This window comes from Anolis sagrei, chromosome 1, assembly GCF_037176765.1.
Source record: "Anolis sagrei isolate rAnoSag1 chromosome 1, rAnoSag1.mat, whole genome shotgun sequence".
NCBI lineage: Eukaryota > Metazoa > Chordata > Lepidosauria > Squamata > Dactyloidae > Anolis > Anolis sagrei.
This window is the reverse complement of record NC_090021.1, coordinates 233,833,026-233,848,825: the sequence shown is the minus strand read 5'-3', so window position 1 is coordinate 233,848,825 and position 15,800 is coordinate 233,833,026. Positions and strand designations below refer to the sequence as shown.

At 40.9% G+C, this 15,800-nt stretch overlaps 1 protein-coding gene across 9 annotated transcripts in view; it reads left to right on the top strand.

Moving 5' to 3' along the window:
* Positions 1–15,800, top strand: part of SLC43A3 (solute carrier family 43 member 3) — a 45,517-nt gene that overhangs the window by 13,301 nt on the left and 16,416 nt on the right. For 7 of the 9 annotated variants that reach the window (XM_060771887.2, XM_060771877.2, XM_060771915.2 and 4 more), the window contains 2 exons: positions 12,151–12,381; positions 13,899–14,028. In XM_060771887.2, coding sequence (XP_060627870.2) covers positions 12,201–12,381; positions 13,899–14,028 — 311 coding nt within the window. In that variant the 5' untranslated portion in view covers positions 12,151–12,200. Of the gene's footprint in view, positions 1–4,539; positions 4,797–6,806; positions 7,021–12,150; positions 12,382–13,898; positions 14,029–15,800 lie in introns of those variants that run through there. The other 2 variants (XM_060771933.2, XM_060771870.2) reach the window with 2 other exon arrangements.

The following is a 15,800-nucleotide window of genomic DNA, read 5'->3' as shown; positions in this document are numbered from 1 at the left end:
ATACAACAGCAGCATTGTAGGAACTGTCTTGTGTTATACAGAAAGAAAAGTCCAATGTAATAATGGAAACTAGTGCTATCTGGTGAAGTATCAAAATGCAATAAAATATAAAAGCAAAACAATTTGGCATGGTTGTACATTGCTTCATCCATGCTGCCATAATCTTTGTATTGCTATATTTATTCACCACTAGCCGTACCCTGCCACACATTGCTGTTGACCAGTCTGTATATATGGTTTGTGTGTGTGTGTGTGTTTATCTATCTATATATGCAAACACACATATATACACATATACACAAATAGATAGATAGGTGTATATGTATGTGTGCATATGTGCATATGTATATTGTGTATATGTGTGTGCTTGTGTATTTATGTGTATGTATGCATGTGTATATGTAAATATATGTGCATGTGTGCATGTATGTGTGCATGTCTATATGTATGTGTATATTTGTGTGTGCTTGTGTACATATGTGTGTATGTATGTATGTGTGCAAGTGTATATGTATATATAATTTATTTGGGGGGGTGGTTAAGTCCGTTCTGCTGGTTTTTGTGTGTGTGTTTTAGGGGCGATGGACACTCATTGACCTGATAGGTGTATTGTGTCCAAGTTTGGTGTCAATTCGTCCAGTGGTTTTTGAGTTCTGTGAATACCACAAATGAACACTACATTTTTATTTATATAGATATTATAAATTAGCATATTTTAATGTTATGGTGTGGGGTGCAGTATTTTCACAGCCATTTTATTTATTTTATCAGAAGAGAACCAAGGGCACAGTTGTAATGTATTTAAAAAACCACATAGTTTAAAAAAACTTGGCATTATATTAAATGTCCTTTGACCAGTAGGTGGCCACTTGGAGTGCCTCTGGTGTTGCTATAAGAAGGTCCTCCATTGTGCATGTAGCAGGGCTCAGCCACATGCAACTGACTGAGGGGCCTTATACTCTACACACTTACAGTGCTGTGATTCCACTTCATCTGCCATGGTTCATCCTGTTGAATATTGGGATTTGAAGTTGAGAGCGGCATTTCAGATCTTCAGCCAGAGAACTCTTACTGTTCCAAACTCTAGACTTCCAAGAAAGCTGACTTCAATAAACTTAGGGGAAAACTGAGCATGATCCCAGGGTCAGGAATATGACAAGAGAAGGGATTGGACTGCATAACCCACTATAATTCTGTATATGAAAGTCTCCATAGGAGCATTGTGGTTGAAAGCCAAGATGAGACTGCTCTAGACCAGTGTTTCTCAAACTCTGATGTTCCAGATGTTTTGGACTTCCAACTCCCACAATTCCTAACAGCTAGTAAGTTGTTAGGAATTGGGGGAGCTGGAAGTCCAAAACATTTGGAGGAGCAGAATTTGAGAAACACTGCTGTAGACAAAGATGTCTATCATATCACTTCTAGCCATGAAAAAAATTTACCCGGCTCCAGTAGAAGCACGTTTATTTATTTATTTCTAAAATATTTATATCCTATCCTGCATAACAAGATCTCAAGGGCAGTGTACTGATGAAATCAATTTAAAATGATTTAGAACAATTTAAAACTTTAAAACAGGTCCACTTTCGCTGTGTTGTCTGGGCTGTTATTTAATCAGAATGGATATGTGGATGGGGCTGGGGGACCTGCTCTGTGAAAGGTGGAAGGTTAACATGGAAGTGAAAAGAAAATCATTAATAATAATAGTAATAAAGTATGACATACAAAGAGTAACAGTCAGTACAGCTGTGAAGAGAAATTCCATCATATGAAGAACAGGACACTTCTGGGCCAAAGTTAATCTTTAGTAGTGAAATTAACCGCATACTTAAGTGGACGTTTCACAAGTCCTTGCAGTAATTCAGCTACATTACAGGTGCATTAAGGAAGTTAAACAAACAAGTAGAAAGTGCAAAGTCTTGTCAGGGATTAAAAGGTCTTTCTAATTATCAGCAGCAGCGGGAAGTGCAGTGTCTTCTCTCTGCAGCTTAAAGCAGAAGAAGTGTCATACCTGGCCAGGGAGCCTGGCTAATGGCACAGAAGATATGGACACCCTGCCTGTGACATTTACCTAATGAACTTCAGCAAAGACAGGCAGATGTGAGAGTGGGCAGCATGATGGAAGATACAAAGCAATGTAGGTACAATACACCTCTGGTCCTATAGAAAAGCTGCTGGTGGTTGAGGTGAAATATGCAATCTTTTTCCTCTTTGGGCCCTGTGTGCAAGAAAAAAATAACATACTTTGTAGACAGAAAGGTGAGGGTGTGAGCTGCACACCCTAACTTTTCCTTTTCTTTACCATATCAGTGTGTGTTGTATGCAGTCATCCCTTTTGTTTTGTATCCTGAAACCCGCTTACCATCCTCTGTTGTGCTCTTAACACCAAAGGAAGTCTGCATAGTAATGAGGGAAGCATGAAAATCCAAGGATTCTTGTTGGGGAGATGTGGGATGCAAAGGAGGACAATTGCTGTCTATTTAATGAAAAGCAAATCTCCATGACCCAGTAACAGAACATTTCATTTTAAATTTTTCTTGAGTCTTGGAGTTTGTGTAGCATTATGTTCTGTGAAGACTGAGAGATTATCTGGAAAATGCACAGGTGTTGCCATATTAGCCTGGAATATAAGTGTCATGTAACATCATACAACCTCATCACAATGCTGTATAGAAGGGACAGCAGGGCAAAACTGTTGCCCCATGTGCCGCTCCCTTGCGGCAATGCTTTTGACATTACAAATGGGATAGGCTCCTGTGTTGTGGAGGAAGCATTAGTGGAAGTCACACAGCATTGTGTGACAACTGGCATGAGGCTCTGTCCCCAAGACAGGGTGGAAACGTCCAGGGATGTTAAAATTACTACATCTAATGAGGACCTTAGAGACAATATCACACTACACTTTAAAGACTAGGTATAAAGTGTGCACCCCACTTTAAATCCTGTGACTGCCTCTTACAGAATTCTGGTGTTTGTAGTTTAGGGAGGCCCAGGACTTCTATGGCCAAGAATTTTAAAGACCCCTCCCTAAGCTACAAGCTCCAAAATTCTTCAAGATTTAAAGTGGGATGCACACTCCATACCGACTTTTTAATGTGTAGTGTACCTATATTTTTATAGACTAAAGCAGTGGCTACATTTACTGGGTTAATGCAGGTTAAAGTGCTCCGGAGCTGCTCAGATGAAGCTAGGGAGTGTCCATGGAGCCCTTTGGCTGTTCAGATTGCTGGCCAAGCCAAGGATGCTTTGTGGCCAGTGGCTCATGCTGGATCCAGCCAAACCCAACTGTCCACATCTCTGTAACTCTGGGATTACCTCTGAAGCTATGTGTTCCCTTGATCTGTATTAACAGCTGGGTGCAGTGCTTCTGATGTTCTCTGCATGTGATCAGGAATACATGTCAATAAGTTCCTCCTTCCCTTTCTGTATATATGTGCAAACATGATTATTTGTCATTTGACTTTTTAAGAGAAGATTTTTTCCTGGGATCTCCTATTGTTCTCTTATTCAAAGCATGAAATAAATTTGTGTTGGATGATTATCTGACTGGATGTGCTGTTTTGTGTGTGTGAATTGTCATTTCTCAGTGGTATTTTGGTGACCCCCTTTTTATTGAGGCTGAGTGATGCTTGCATTTGGGGGGGGGGTCTTCTGTTATGGATAGTTCTTCTTGCGTTAGATTCCTATTCCAATGGCTGCCTTGAGGAGTGTGAAAGTGTGTTAGCAGGACCCCCAGGATCTCTTTAAGAAAATATGTGTGTGCAGAACTCCAGTTTGGGTAGCTCAACCATCATGTTTGAAATATTAAGAATAATTAAATTGACAGGTTGGCAGAAGTAACAGAAGACACATTATTTACCAAATTTTACTCCCTACCAGATGTACAGTTGGTGCCTGGCTCTACACTGTAGAATTATTGCAGTTTTGACACCACTTTAACTGCCACGTCTTAATGCTATGGAACCTCAGGATTTCTAGTTTGATGGGACATGAGTATCCGTCGGTAGAGAAAGCTAAAGACTTTATGGAGTTAAGTCATGGCTATCAAACTGCATTGATTCTATAGTATAGATGCTTCCAATGTCTTGCTTTCAAATTCATGTAAAGCTGATGTTCATCCATCAGAGACTGGAAATATTACTGCTTTGGACAATAATTTCCAGATTCTGGGTGTCAACCCCCCCCCCCCCCCCCATAAACCTTTCAATTGGGGAAAAGACAGATGTGCCCTTACCTTCTGATAGAGGGAAGGTTTGGCCCTTCAGAGCATGAAATCCTGATTTTAAACAAATGTAAAAGAACAGCTGTAATTTGTAAGGAAATACCTTGCTGTCACACATCATTAAAATAGAACTTGAATGTTTCATTGAACATAACCCTGTAAACAGAACTGGGGGAATGCCTCTGCCTATAAGATATTATTTGGTCCCTCACCAGTAGATAAAGTGCTCCCAGCCACCCCTTCTAGGCTTCTGGTCTGGTGGCTCAGATAAGGGACTGGGAAGTGAGTATGTATATAACCACACTCACTTATGGTGCACACACACACTTGTGCAGAGAGAGCATCTGTATACACCATATATTTCAAGTGTCAGGGAATTTCTTGAGGAGAACAGGCTAAGGGAAAAAATATTTTTAAAAGCTTAATGGTGCCTTGAAGTCCATCCTCTTCATCCTAGATCAGTGTAGGCATTGTAGGCAAGGTTGCCTGGTCCTGCGGAGAGGATGTCTCTGTGTGCGCCAACTCTGTCTTCTTCATGGTGATGGCCTCTTTTTTCTAATCTATGTTCCTGCTGGTAAGTCCACTTTTGTTTTGCTTTTGGGGAAGATCTTGTTAAAATATTGGTTAGGTTAATTTTCTGGCTTTGACATTCTTCAACTTTCAGCCTCCTACCTCCTATCTCTAGAAGCCATCATTTCTAAGCTGTATATGTATGGAGAGTGGGGAAAGTGGACATTTCTTGAGCACCAGGTTGCTGTTTATGTGTTTTTAACTGTGTTGTGCCTCACCTCCACTTTGGCAGAAAAAATGAAATGCAAAGATACAGAATGGGTGACGCCTGGCTCGAGAGCAGTACGTGTGAAAAAGATATTGGAGTCCTCGTGGACAACAAGTTAAACATGAGCCAACAATGTGATGTGGTGGCAAAAAAAGCCAATGGGATTTTGGCCTGCATCAATAGGAGCATAGTGTCTAGATCTAAGGAAGTAATGCTACCCCTCTATTCTGCTTTGGTTAGACCACATCTGGAATATTGTGCCCAATTCTGGGCACCACAATTCAAGAGAGATATTGACAAGCTGGAATGTGTCTCGAGGAGAGCAACTAAAATGATCAAGGGTCTGGAGAACAAGCCCTATGAGGAGCGGCTTAGGGAACTGGGCATGTTTAGCCTGAAGAAGAGAAGGCTGAGAGGAGATATGATAGCCATGTATAAATATGTGAGAGGAAGCCACAGGGAGGAGGGAGCAAGCTTGTTTTCTGCTTCCTTGGAGACTAGGACGCGGAACAATGGCTTCAAACTACAAGAGAGGAGATTCCATCTAAACATTAGGAAGAACTTCCTGACTGTGAGAGCCGTTCAGCAGTGGAACTCTCTGCCCTGGAGTGTGGTGGAGGCTCCTTCTTTGGAAGCTTTTAAGCAGAGGCTGGATGGCCATTTGTCAGGGGTGGTTTGAATGCAATATTCCTGCTACTTGGCAGGGGGTTGGACTGGATGGCCCATGAGGTCTCTTCCAACTCTTTGATTCTATGATTCTATGATTCTAGGTGGGTAATAAATAAATAAATAAATAAATGCCCTGAAAACAGTGATTCTTGATGGGAGAATGGATTTATAAATATTTCTCTATTTTGATATTTGACTTGTTGCCAGTGGAGAAGGAAAGGGAGGTGTGCATTTGTTTTTCATGCACATTGGAAGTGTTCAGATCCCTTTCAAACATGTTAAACCCCAAATTGTTAGTCACAATTCAGAAAACGTGCTCTACACAGAATTCTGTGGGTTACATTACTCATATTTTCTTTTAAATCAAGGATAGATCAAACTGTTTGTGTTATTATCACCACTTGTAAAATATTTCACATGCATTTACTGCATCACATACGTTTGATTCATCATGTGGGTCAGGAAGATGCTATGTACTTGCAGCAAAATGAGCACTTGCAGCAGCCGTGAATCATGGTGAAGACTCACAGGAAAAAAAAGGAAATGACATGTGAAATGATCTAGAGATACAGAGCACAGCAGGCTATGCATGAATGTGAATGTCCTAGTGAATATTTGTCAGTGATGTATCTACTAGGACAATTAATTTTCCACAAGCATCTTCCTTTTTTCCATTTCTATACCTAGTCCATGTTGTCTTCAGTAGTGTTGGGTGATTTTGTTTTCAGAATATCCTTTCATTTGAGGCAGAATATTTTCTGAATTGTATGTTGTTTTTTTAATGAGTAGCCATCTACTTGTTAAGTGAAGTGTGTTTGCACACAGTTTTGAAATGTTTTTACAATATGCAGGTTTTGATTGGCAATGTTTTTTTGTTTAACGTCTGAAATGTGAAGCTTTCCAAATGCAAAATGTGTTTGGTCTGCCATTTCAGAGCAAAGCAGTGCAGAAATCAAACACACGCACACGTACTAAAACAAGAAACATATTCTTCAGACATTCTTGATACCACTGCATTCTTATTATGATCCATTTGTGGAACTGACGTAGATTTCCTCACCAGAGCTTTGGCCCTTGCAACATCTTTTTCCTTCCTCTTCGGAGGGAGGAGATATAAATGCAGAGAGTTTCTATGGGTGTTCCCTGCTATGTTTGACAGCTAGCCCAGGTCAGACGTGGTCCAGGGCAAGTGTTTGCTTCCTCCTGCATTGCCTCTTTGGCTGGAAAACCCTTTTCTCTTGAGAAGTCTGTCTGCTTTCTGCATCCTGTCTGAGAGTGAACTGAGAGTGTGGGGAGCCAAGCTGATCCTGTCCAAGAGTGTGGGGAACCAAGCTGATCCCGAAAGACATGGGTAGGTCATCAATATATTTATACCACCCCTCTCCCTCTGAGTGGTGCCTAGAGCCTCGCTACAGAGAAATAGTAGAGAATTTTGGAATTAAACAAATAAGCAAAAGAGAAACCAGAATTTGAGGAAAAAATGGACCAGGGATTGCTATAGAATAGGTCAGATAAATGTAGTTAAAATGGGGCATAGGCAGCTGTGCTTTGCTGATAAAAAAGACCAGAGAGGTCTAAAGTTTTATAATGTTTGAGTTCAGGGCTCCTCAAACTTTTTAAACAGAGGGCCAGGTCAGAGTCCCTCAAACTGTTGGAGGGCCAGATTATAATTTGAAAAAAAATATGAATGAATTCCTATGCACAATGCACATATCTTATTTGTAGTGCAAAAACACTTTAAAACAATACAATAATTAAAATTAAGAACAACTTTAACAAATATAAACTTATTAGTATTTCAATGGGAAGTGTGGGCCTGCATTTGGCTGATGAGATAGGATAGTAGTAGTAGTAGTAGTTGTGTGCTTTCAAGTAATTTCAGACTTAGGTTGACCCTGAGTGAGGGCCGAGTAAATGACCTTGGAGGGCCATATCCGGCCCCTGGGTCTAAGTTTGAGGCCCCCTGTTCTAGTTAGTCAATAAAGTCGTCACTGCTCCATGATTTTTAGATTCTGACTGGTAGAATAAGAATACAACTACCAGCATCCCTTGTTATTATATTAGCTTTCCACCAACACCTGGAGGATCATGGGATTCGACCTGTGGATAGAGAAATGAGGAGAGTCAAATAGGAGAGGGAAAGCTTTTCATTTGAAATGAGTGGAGTGGATATGGGGAAGATCATATTTGTTAGTTTCCTCCTCCTTGATTCACTCTAGATTGCCATTAGAAGACTGGATATTTATATAGTTTGGATAATTTCTTTCTGATTTCAGAAAAAAAACCTATGGTTTACTTTCAAAAAGGGGGTGTGGTTCTGATCCACCCCCTAAACACCATCCAGGTTGCTTCCAATGTTTATAGGTAAAGGTAAAGGTAAAGGTTTCCCCCTGACATTAAGTCCAGTTGTGTCTGACTCTGGGAGTTAGTGCTCATCTTCATTTCTAAGCCTAAGAGCCAGCATTGTCCATAGACATCTCCCAGGTCAGGTGGCCGGCATGACTGCATGGAGTACCATTACCTTCCCGCCAGAGCGGTACCAATTGATCTGCTCACATTTGCATGTTTTTGAACTGCTAGGTTGGCATAAGCTGGGGCCAACAGCGGGAGCTCATGCCACTCCCCAGATTAGATCCTGCAACCTTTCGGTCTCCAGATTTGAACCTGCGACCATCCAGCAGCTCAGCAGTTTAACCAACTGTGCCACCTGAGGCTCCAATGTTTGTAGCAGATAAAAATCTTGATGTTATATTTGAGCTTCCTACTTGCTTCACTCCACATTTCCAGTAGAAGATTGAACTTTTGTCTAGCTTGGACTAAACCTATAGTTCAGTTCTCAAAAGGTGATATGGTCTGATCCCTCACACCCACAACCCCACTCAGCATGGCCATACCCTTTGTAGCATATAAAAATCTTGAGGTTGTGTTTGAGGTGAGAGAGTGAGAAACCAAGAGCTTGTGAAGCTGGTCCCCAGCTCCCATCTAAGCGATTGACAGCTGACAATGTTTGTTTACCAGCCGTTGAGGCTGGACTTGGGATAGTTAATACAAATGGAACATGTTGGAATGGTTGGGTATTGAACGGGGCCCAGAAATGCAGAACATTATTTTTAACATTTACCACCACCCACAGCTGAGAGAGAACAGGCTTTTATTAAAAGAATGTGTGATTAATGATTCACAGACAAAGCTGTAGCTAGGAAGGTTATACAATCCAACATACCCCTCTACAAACACACACATACACATAACACACAGAGAGAGACCCCTGACTATCTATCCATCTACGACCCACCACAATAACTAAAGACAAAACCTCACTCTCTGCATATTCTACCATGCTGGAGAAATACCATGGTGACGAGCTTGCCAGCGAAAGATAGGATGATGGTGGAGGCATAGATACTTAGTGAGGGGGTAAATGGTGGCACAGGCACATGTCAAGCAGGAGGATAGGTGATTGACAGAAAGTTGGGTATCTTAAGCTGAGCAGATGGTGGGATGTGAATCTGTGAACATTGGAGGGAGTTTGAGAGGGCGCATTCCTGTTTAGCAGCCATCATTTGTGTAATGAATTATCACGTGTAACTACACAGGCTATATTCATAGTTTCTTGCCCTTGCCATACTCTTTTCTCTCTCCATTATATATCTTATAATCTCATATATATTCCTCAGAGTGAAGGGTCTATTTTTTCAGCCTGGGTTTACTTGGTAGAGAAGCAGTATGTGCCATATAGACACATTGCAGCTGTAATTGGAGCTGTTACTGTATTATTGTTTTTCCTAGTTTGAAATATATAAAATTCATGCTCTGTTTGATGTCTCCAAACAGAGGAGTCTGGTTGTGTTGCTACCTGATGGTCTAATCATTTTCTCATACAAAGCACTTCTTCAGAAAAGGAATAAAAGCATGCAGCACGTGTATTTTATTCTGAGTGGTGACTGTATAGTTGCATATCTCACGATGATGATAATTACAATATTTCCTCAGAATTGGGACCCAAATTCACTCAACATAAAAAGCAGTAGAATTAAAACATATAAAAAGTAAATATTAAAATAGAATTTATCGAATGCAATTGTTAAAACAATTCAGTTAAAATGCAATGTAAAAATACATACGTACTGTTAAAATAGTTCCACTTAAAACAATGTAGCCCCCCCCCCCCCCCCCCCCGCTCGGACAGGCCGTTCTTTCAAAACTCTGTATTTTCAAAGCCTGTCTGACCAAGAAGATACTAGCCTGCAGCCAGAAGAACAATAGGGACAGGTTGTTCTGGACTCTATAGGAAGGGTGTTCCAGATCCTTGGGGCAACCATTTAGAAGATCCACTTTTGTACCCCATCAATTGTACTTTTGACAGTGATGAAACTGAGAGAAGGCCCTCTCTTGATGACTTCAGAACATGGGCTGGTTTTAACAAGGCCCCTTCTACACAGCTGAATAAAATCCTACATTTTATGCTTTGAACTGGAATATATGGCAGTGTGGACTCAGATAAACAGTTCAAAGCAGATATTATGGGATTTTCTATCTTGATATTCTGGGTTATATGGCTGTGTGGAAGGGCCCACAGTCTCCCAAGCAGTCTGGACCTGAGCCATACAGGGCTTTATAGGTCATAAACCGCACTTTGAATTGTGCCCAGAAACAGACTGGCAGCCAATGAAACTGTTACAACAAGGGAATTGTGTGATTCTCGTAATCAACACTAATCAACAATCTTGCTAAAGCCGTATGGACCAAGGACCCTTCCATACAGCCATATAAATCCCAGAATATCAAGGCAGAAAATCCTTCAATATCTGCTTTGAACTGGGTTATCTGAGTCCACACTCAGATAATGTGAGATTTTTTGCCTTGATATTTTGGGATGTAGGGCTGTGTGGAAGGGCCCCAAGTAAAGCTTCAGAGGCAGCCCCAAGTAGAGAGTGCTACAGTAATCCAAACAGGATGTAACTAAGGCATGTACCACCATAGTCAGATCTGGCATCTCAAGTAACAAGGTTCCTTAACCTAGTAGGGAAAACCACCAACCTACCATTGAGCAGCATGTCATGTGTAGGAACCTTATAGTAAGTCATTGCCTTAAGAGGACTTTTTTGGTGTGCTGTTGTATATGGTGTGGTAGCCCAAGTGTTTAGTCTGGCTATGGTCCCTATCCCTCTCACCCTGCCTTGAGTGTTATCAGATGGCTTTGGAGAAATAAATATATTTCATATTGATTCATCTCACTGCAGGATTAAAGAGGATCAAATCCAATAAGGATACCTCTTGGGATTGAATCAGTGTAGTATAGTGGTTTGAGTATTGTGCTAAGATTCTGGTAAACTGGGGTTCAATTCCTCATTCAGCCATGGAAACCTACTGGGTTTTTGTGGGTGGCCTTTGCAAAATGGCAACGAAAAACTTCTTTTGAATAGATTTACCAAGGACAAATCTAGACAAGGGGCTTGGAATAATATCACCTTATGGTTACTATAAGTTGGTATAAATTAAAAGTATAAAACAACAATCATGATTCATCTTTACTTCTATGGTTAGAAATAAAGAAGTACAGGCAGTCTCCAAGTTATGAACTAGTTAGGTTCTGTAGGTTTGTTTTTAAGTTGAATGGCGTACATTTTGAATTGAACAGACACATTTTTAAGTGTAACTCCAGCCAAATATATATACTAATTTTGAAAAATGTGTCTTTTTGTGGAAACAAGGATTGGTGATAAAGCTTCATTTGAGACACTTTCCCCCCATGGTAACTGTTTCAGGAGTGAATTTCATAGAATCATAGAGTTGGAAGAGACCTCATGGGACATCCAGTCCAACCCCCTGCCAAGAAGCAGGAAAATTGCTTTCAAAGCACCCTCTTCTTCCCTCAATATGTCAAGGACTGACACCGTGTCTGTGTCCACTGACTACATTCATTTCATTTTTTCATAGATTTTTTCTGTAGACTGGTAGCTTGTGGGTAGGTACTGGTGCATGAACTACCACTGTAATTCTATGGTTCTAGATGAAAGTTCCACAGATAAGCAGACTTTGAAAGCATTACGCTTTTGGACTTTGGCTTCCAAAATGCCACTGGACTTGCTGGCTGCAGGGGATTCTGGTACTCATCCTTTAAAAAGAAAAAAGAAAAACAGAAAAGGGAGCTCTATCAAATACAATCTGTTCTGGTTTCTCAATGCCCCAGATGTTTCCAACACAGAGGCAAGTGTGTGCCATTGCCATGCTGGAAAGAAATCCCCTCTGTTTAAAACAGTGGGTTTTTTGGACTTCAACACCTAGAAATCCCAGCCATTTTACCAGCTGTTAGGAACTATGGAAGCTGAAGTCCAAAACACCTGGAGGCCCAAAGGTTGGGAACCACTGGTTTAAAAAGCCCATCATGTAGTACTGGTATGTGGGTTATTAAATGTGGAAAAGTCTGCTGATAAAATGTAGCTTTGTTGACTCTGCATTTTCTCCCTTATGACTACAGGTTCCGAAAACGAATTGCCTCAGAATCAGGAGGGAAGTGCCCTAGATGCCATGGAGCCCAAGGGTTCAGGAATGGCCAAACGCCTGGCCACGTTTATCTCAGGTCTGCTGGAGTGCATGTGCTTTGCCGGTGTCATTTTTGGATGGGCATCGTTGGTCTTTGTCCTCAAGGACTTGCACTACTTTGAGGATCTGTGTATGTCTGCTGCCAATCAAACAACCAATCAAACAGGTATGATCAGGGGGAATAATGGAGAAAGAGGGTTTAGTTGGGATAGAAATACACCTTGGATTTCATGCAAACATTCATGTAGCAGGATGGCAGAATTCATAATCTCCCTCAGCCAAACACTATCCACCAAACCTGCATTGCTGCCTGCCAAACTTGTCATAATGTTTTGTTTTTGGTATTCCAAGGCAGGTGAAAGAACCCAGTGAGCTTTAAGGATCCAAGTGGACCTTGGCTGGTGGGATACATTTAGCTTATCTGTTATCATATTATGGTAGGCCTGCCTTAGGGGGCTATGTAGGGAGAAGGGTGGAACAGGCTCAAGGGTATATAGGAACTACTGGGTGCAAAAAGCTGTCAGCTGGTCCAGTGTTATCACAGGAGTCTCTGCACAGCTGTTTATCACAGGATATTTTCCAGGAACAGCTGATGCAGGCCATTCTTTATCCTGAGTGACATCTGTGGTTAGGCTTCACTGTGGAGGTTTGTCACTTCCGTGTGAGCAGTTAATTAGAGAAGTACTAACTTCCCCATGTGGCTTGAAATGGCAGGAGGTGGATCATCATCTGCTTGAGAAAAAAAAGGACCAAAATATTGAATGGTAGACTGAAGCCTCTTTTTACCCAGCTGGTGTACTCCCCTGGAAGCACTCCTGCATGTGTCTTTGCCATTTGTGTGCAAATAATTACGGAGCTTTCTTTGTCTGCATGAAGAAGGACTGTAGACATTCAAAGACTGGTGTAACAATGTTCTGAGACATAAAGAGAAAGTTAGCTCCCTGCTTTGTCCAGGATAGAAGATTAACAAGGTTTTCAGTCTTGCCAGCCCCATAGGTATGCTAGGCTATCCATGCTAGGCTCAACCCTGGAACTCCTAGGTGACAGTTCTTCTGAATGTAAACAGAAATGCACCTTCATTACTGTTAAAAAAATTCAATCCAGCATCAGCACTACTGACATGAAAGTTATAAGGCTTCCAGGTAGGAAATTGTGAAATGTCCAAGATGGTTTGAGCCAGCACGAGAATTAACATAAGTACTGATCCTTTGGTGTATATGTGTATGAGTGTGCATGCATACCCAATGAGGGTGTAACAAAGTTACATTTCAAAAGTCATATTATGAGAGGAAACATATGTGTTAGTGATGAGTCCAGGATCACCCCCAGACTGCATTAGATAATACTATCCAGTTATTTTTAAGTTACTTTCAAAAGACATTTTTAATGGTATTTCAGGTAGCATTTTTCAAGTTTTATGTCATTGTCTTATTAATTCTAAGGACTCTTTTTACAATTACTGGAAAATGCAATGAACATGTAAAAAGCACAACACTGTCTGTAATGGAAAGTATACTTAATGGTAGTGGGGGGGGGCTTTTTGAAATGCATTATGTAACCAATTATGTTATGTCGAAGGACTTTTCCAAGCTATGTAGAAAATAAAATGTCAGATATTGAGAACTGAGGATCTATGCACAGCAGGCATTAGGGACTGTGTTTAAAAACCTTCTTTCTTTGCAGACTGCAGTGCCCAGGATGAACAACTCTCCCTCATCTTCACCATTGGCTCCTTCATGAACAATTTTATGACCTTCCCCACAGGCTACATCTTTGACCGCTTTGGCACCACTGTCGCTCGCTTGCTTGCCATGTAAGTTCTGGATGCACAATGCCTTCCCTGTTTTCTTTTTTGGAGCTCTCTGTTCATGTAGAACAAAAATAGGGCTGCTGCAAATTGTGTTTTTAATTGCTGCATCACTGGAAAAAAATTGGCAGTGTAGATTTTTCCATTGCTGCAGCACTGGGAAAGAGGAATTTGGATCTGTTTAAATTTCATCCTTCCATGTAGTGGCTGATCAGTTGAAGAGCAGCCACTCTACCAGGGGCAGGGAGCATCCTCCAGATGTTGCCAAACTACAACTTGGCATTGCTCACTATTTGATATCTTGGCTAAGACTTCTGGAAGTTATAGTCCAATGATTCTGCAAAGGAGTTACAGTCCAAGTCCAACCTTGCTCTAGAGCAGGGGTCCTCAAACTAAGGCCTGAGGGCCGGATGCGGCCCTCCAAGGTCATTTACCTGGCCCTCGCTCAGGGTCAACCTGAGTATGAAACTATTTGAAAGCACACAATAACAACAACAACCCTATCTCATCAGCCAAAAGCAGGCCCACACTTTCCATTGAAATACCAATAAGAATATATTTGTTAAAATTATTCTTAATTTTAATTATTGTATTGTTTTAAAAATGTTTTTGCACTATAAATAAGATATGTGCAGTGTGCATAGGAATTCATTCGTATTTTTTTCTAATTATAATCTGGCCCGCCAACAGTTTGAGGGACTGTGACCTGGCCCTCTGCTTAAAAAGTTTGTGGACCCCTGCTCTAGAGGTTCCTAAAGTGTGGGATATTGCCTCTTGGTGAGTAATAGAATGATCCAGGGGGTGGTAGTAGCCTTGGGTGCAATTGAAGCTGGGGGGGGGGGGTTGAATAAAATAAGGGGGAAGTGGAAACATAAAGAAAGGAGAAAAGACAAATTTGAGGCATTGTTCGTACATGTTTCTTCTATTTTGTGTAACATAGATTAAAAGTAAATAGTGATTACTTTATTTTGCAAATGAGTACACAAAATGCGAGTTATAACCAATCAATGGCCAAGTCCATAAACAGATCTTAACAAAGAGTTGGCAGGTGAGCATGTCCAGCATCCATTTGCAGGAATATGTGTGTGATGTTTAAAATACGATACTATAAAAAAGCGATATGTGTGAAATCTAATTTAGATTGCTTCTGAATTGTGTTACAAGTAGCTAATAATAGTGCAAATGCAATAAGTATTTAAAAGTTTCATTAATAAATTGTTAAATAAAGGATGTAGGTAGAAATGTAAATACATAAAAGAATGCACATTTGTTACTGTATCTGTTTGCTTAAAAAAGGTGGATTTCGGGAGGGGCTGAGTTTTCTTTCCAGAAAAGGGGGCAGTAGGCCAAATAAGTTTATGAATTGCCACTGCAAGCTGATACAGGATCTGAAGAGAGAGGTAACACTTTGATGAAAAGCACTTGTAGAGGGTGTTTTCTCTGAGTAACCTTGTGCCGGGTCTGCAAATAGTGGAACGGAATGCAAACAGGGCACACCACATTTCATTATATTTCCATGAAAAACAATCAGGCAGCAGAAATATAGCACATTATAGAGAAGATTTCTAGCAGATCTTCCCTATGCAGGGCTAGTTTTCAGGGGGTACTTCCCAAAGTATTATTACCTTCCTGCAGTCCGAAGTGGTCCAGTCAATGCTTGCATGTGTCAACAGACCTCACTCGTTTTATGTGTGGAAGGGATATGCAAAGTCCCTGGGAAGGAAACTGTGATGTACAGACATCTTCCTCTGCATTTTTCCCCATTCCTCTTTCTGTCT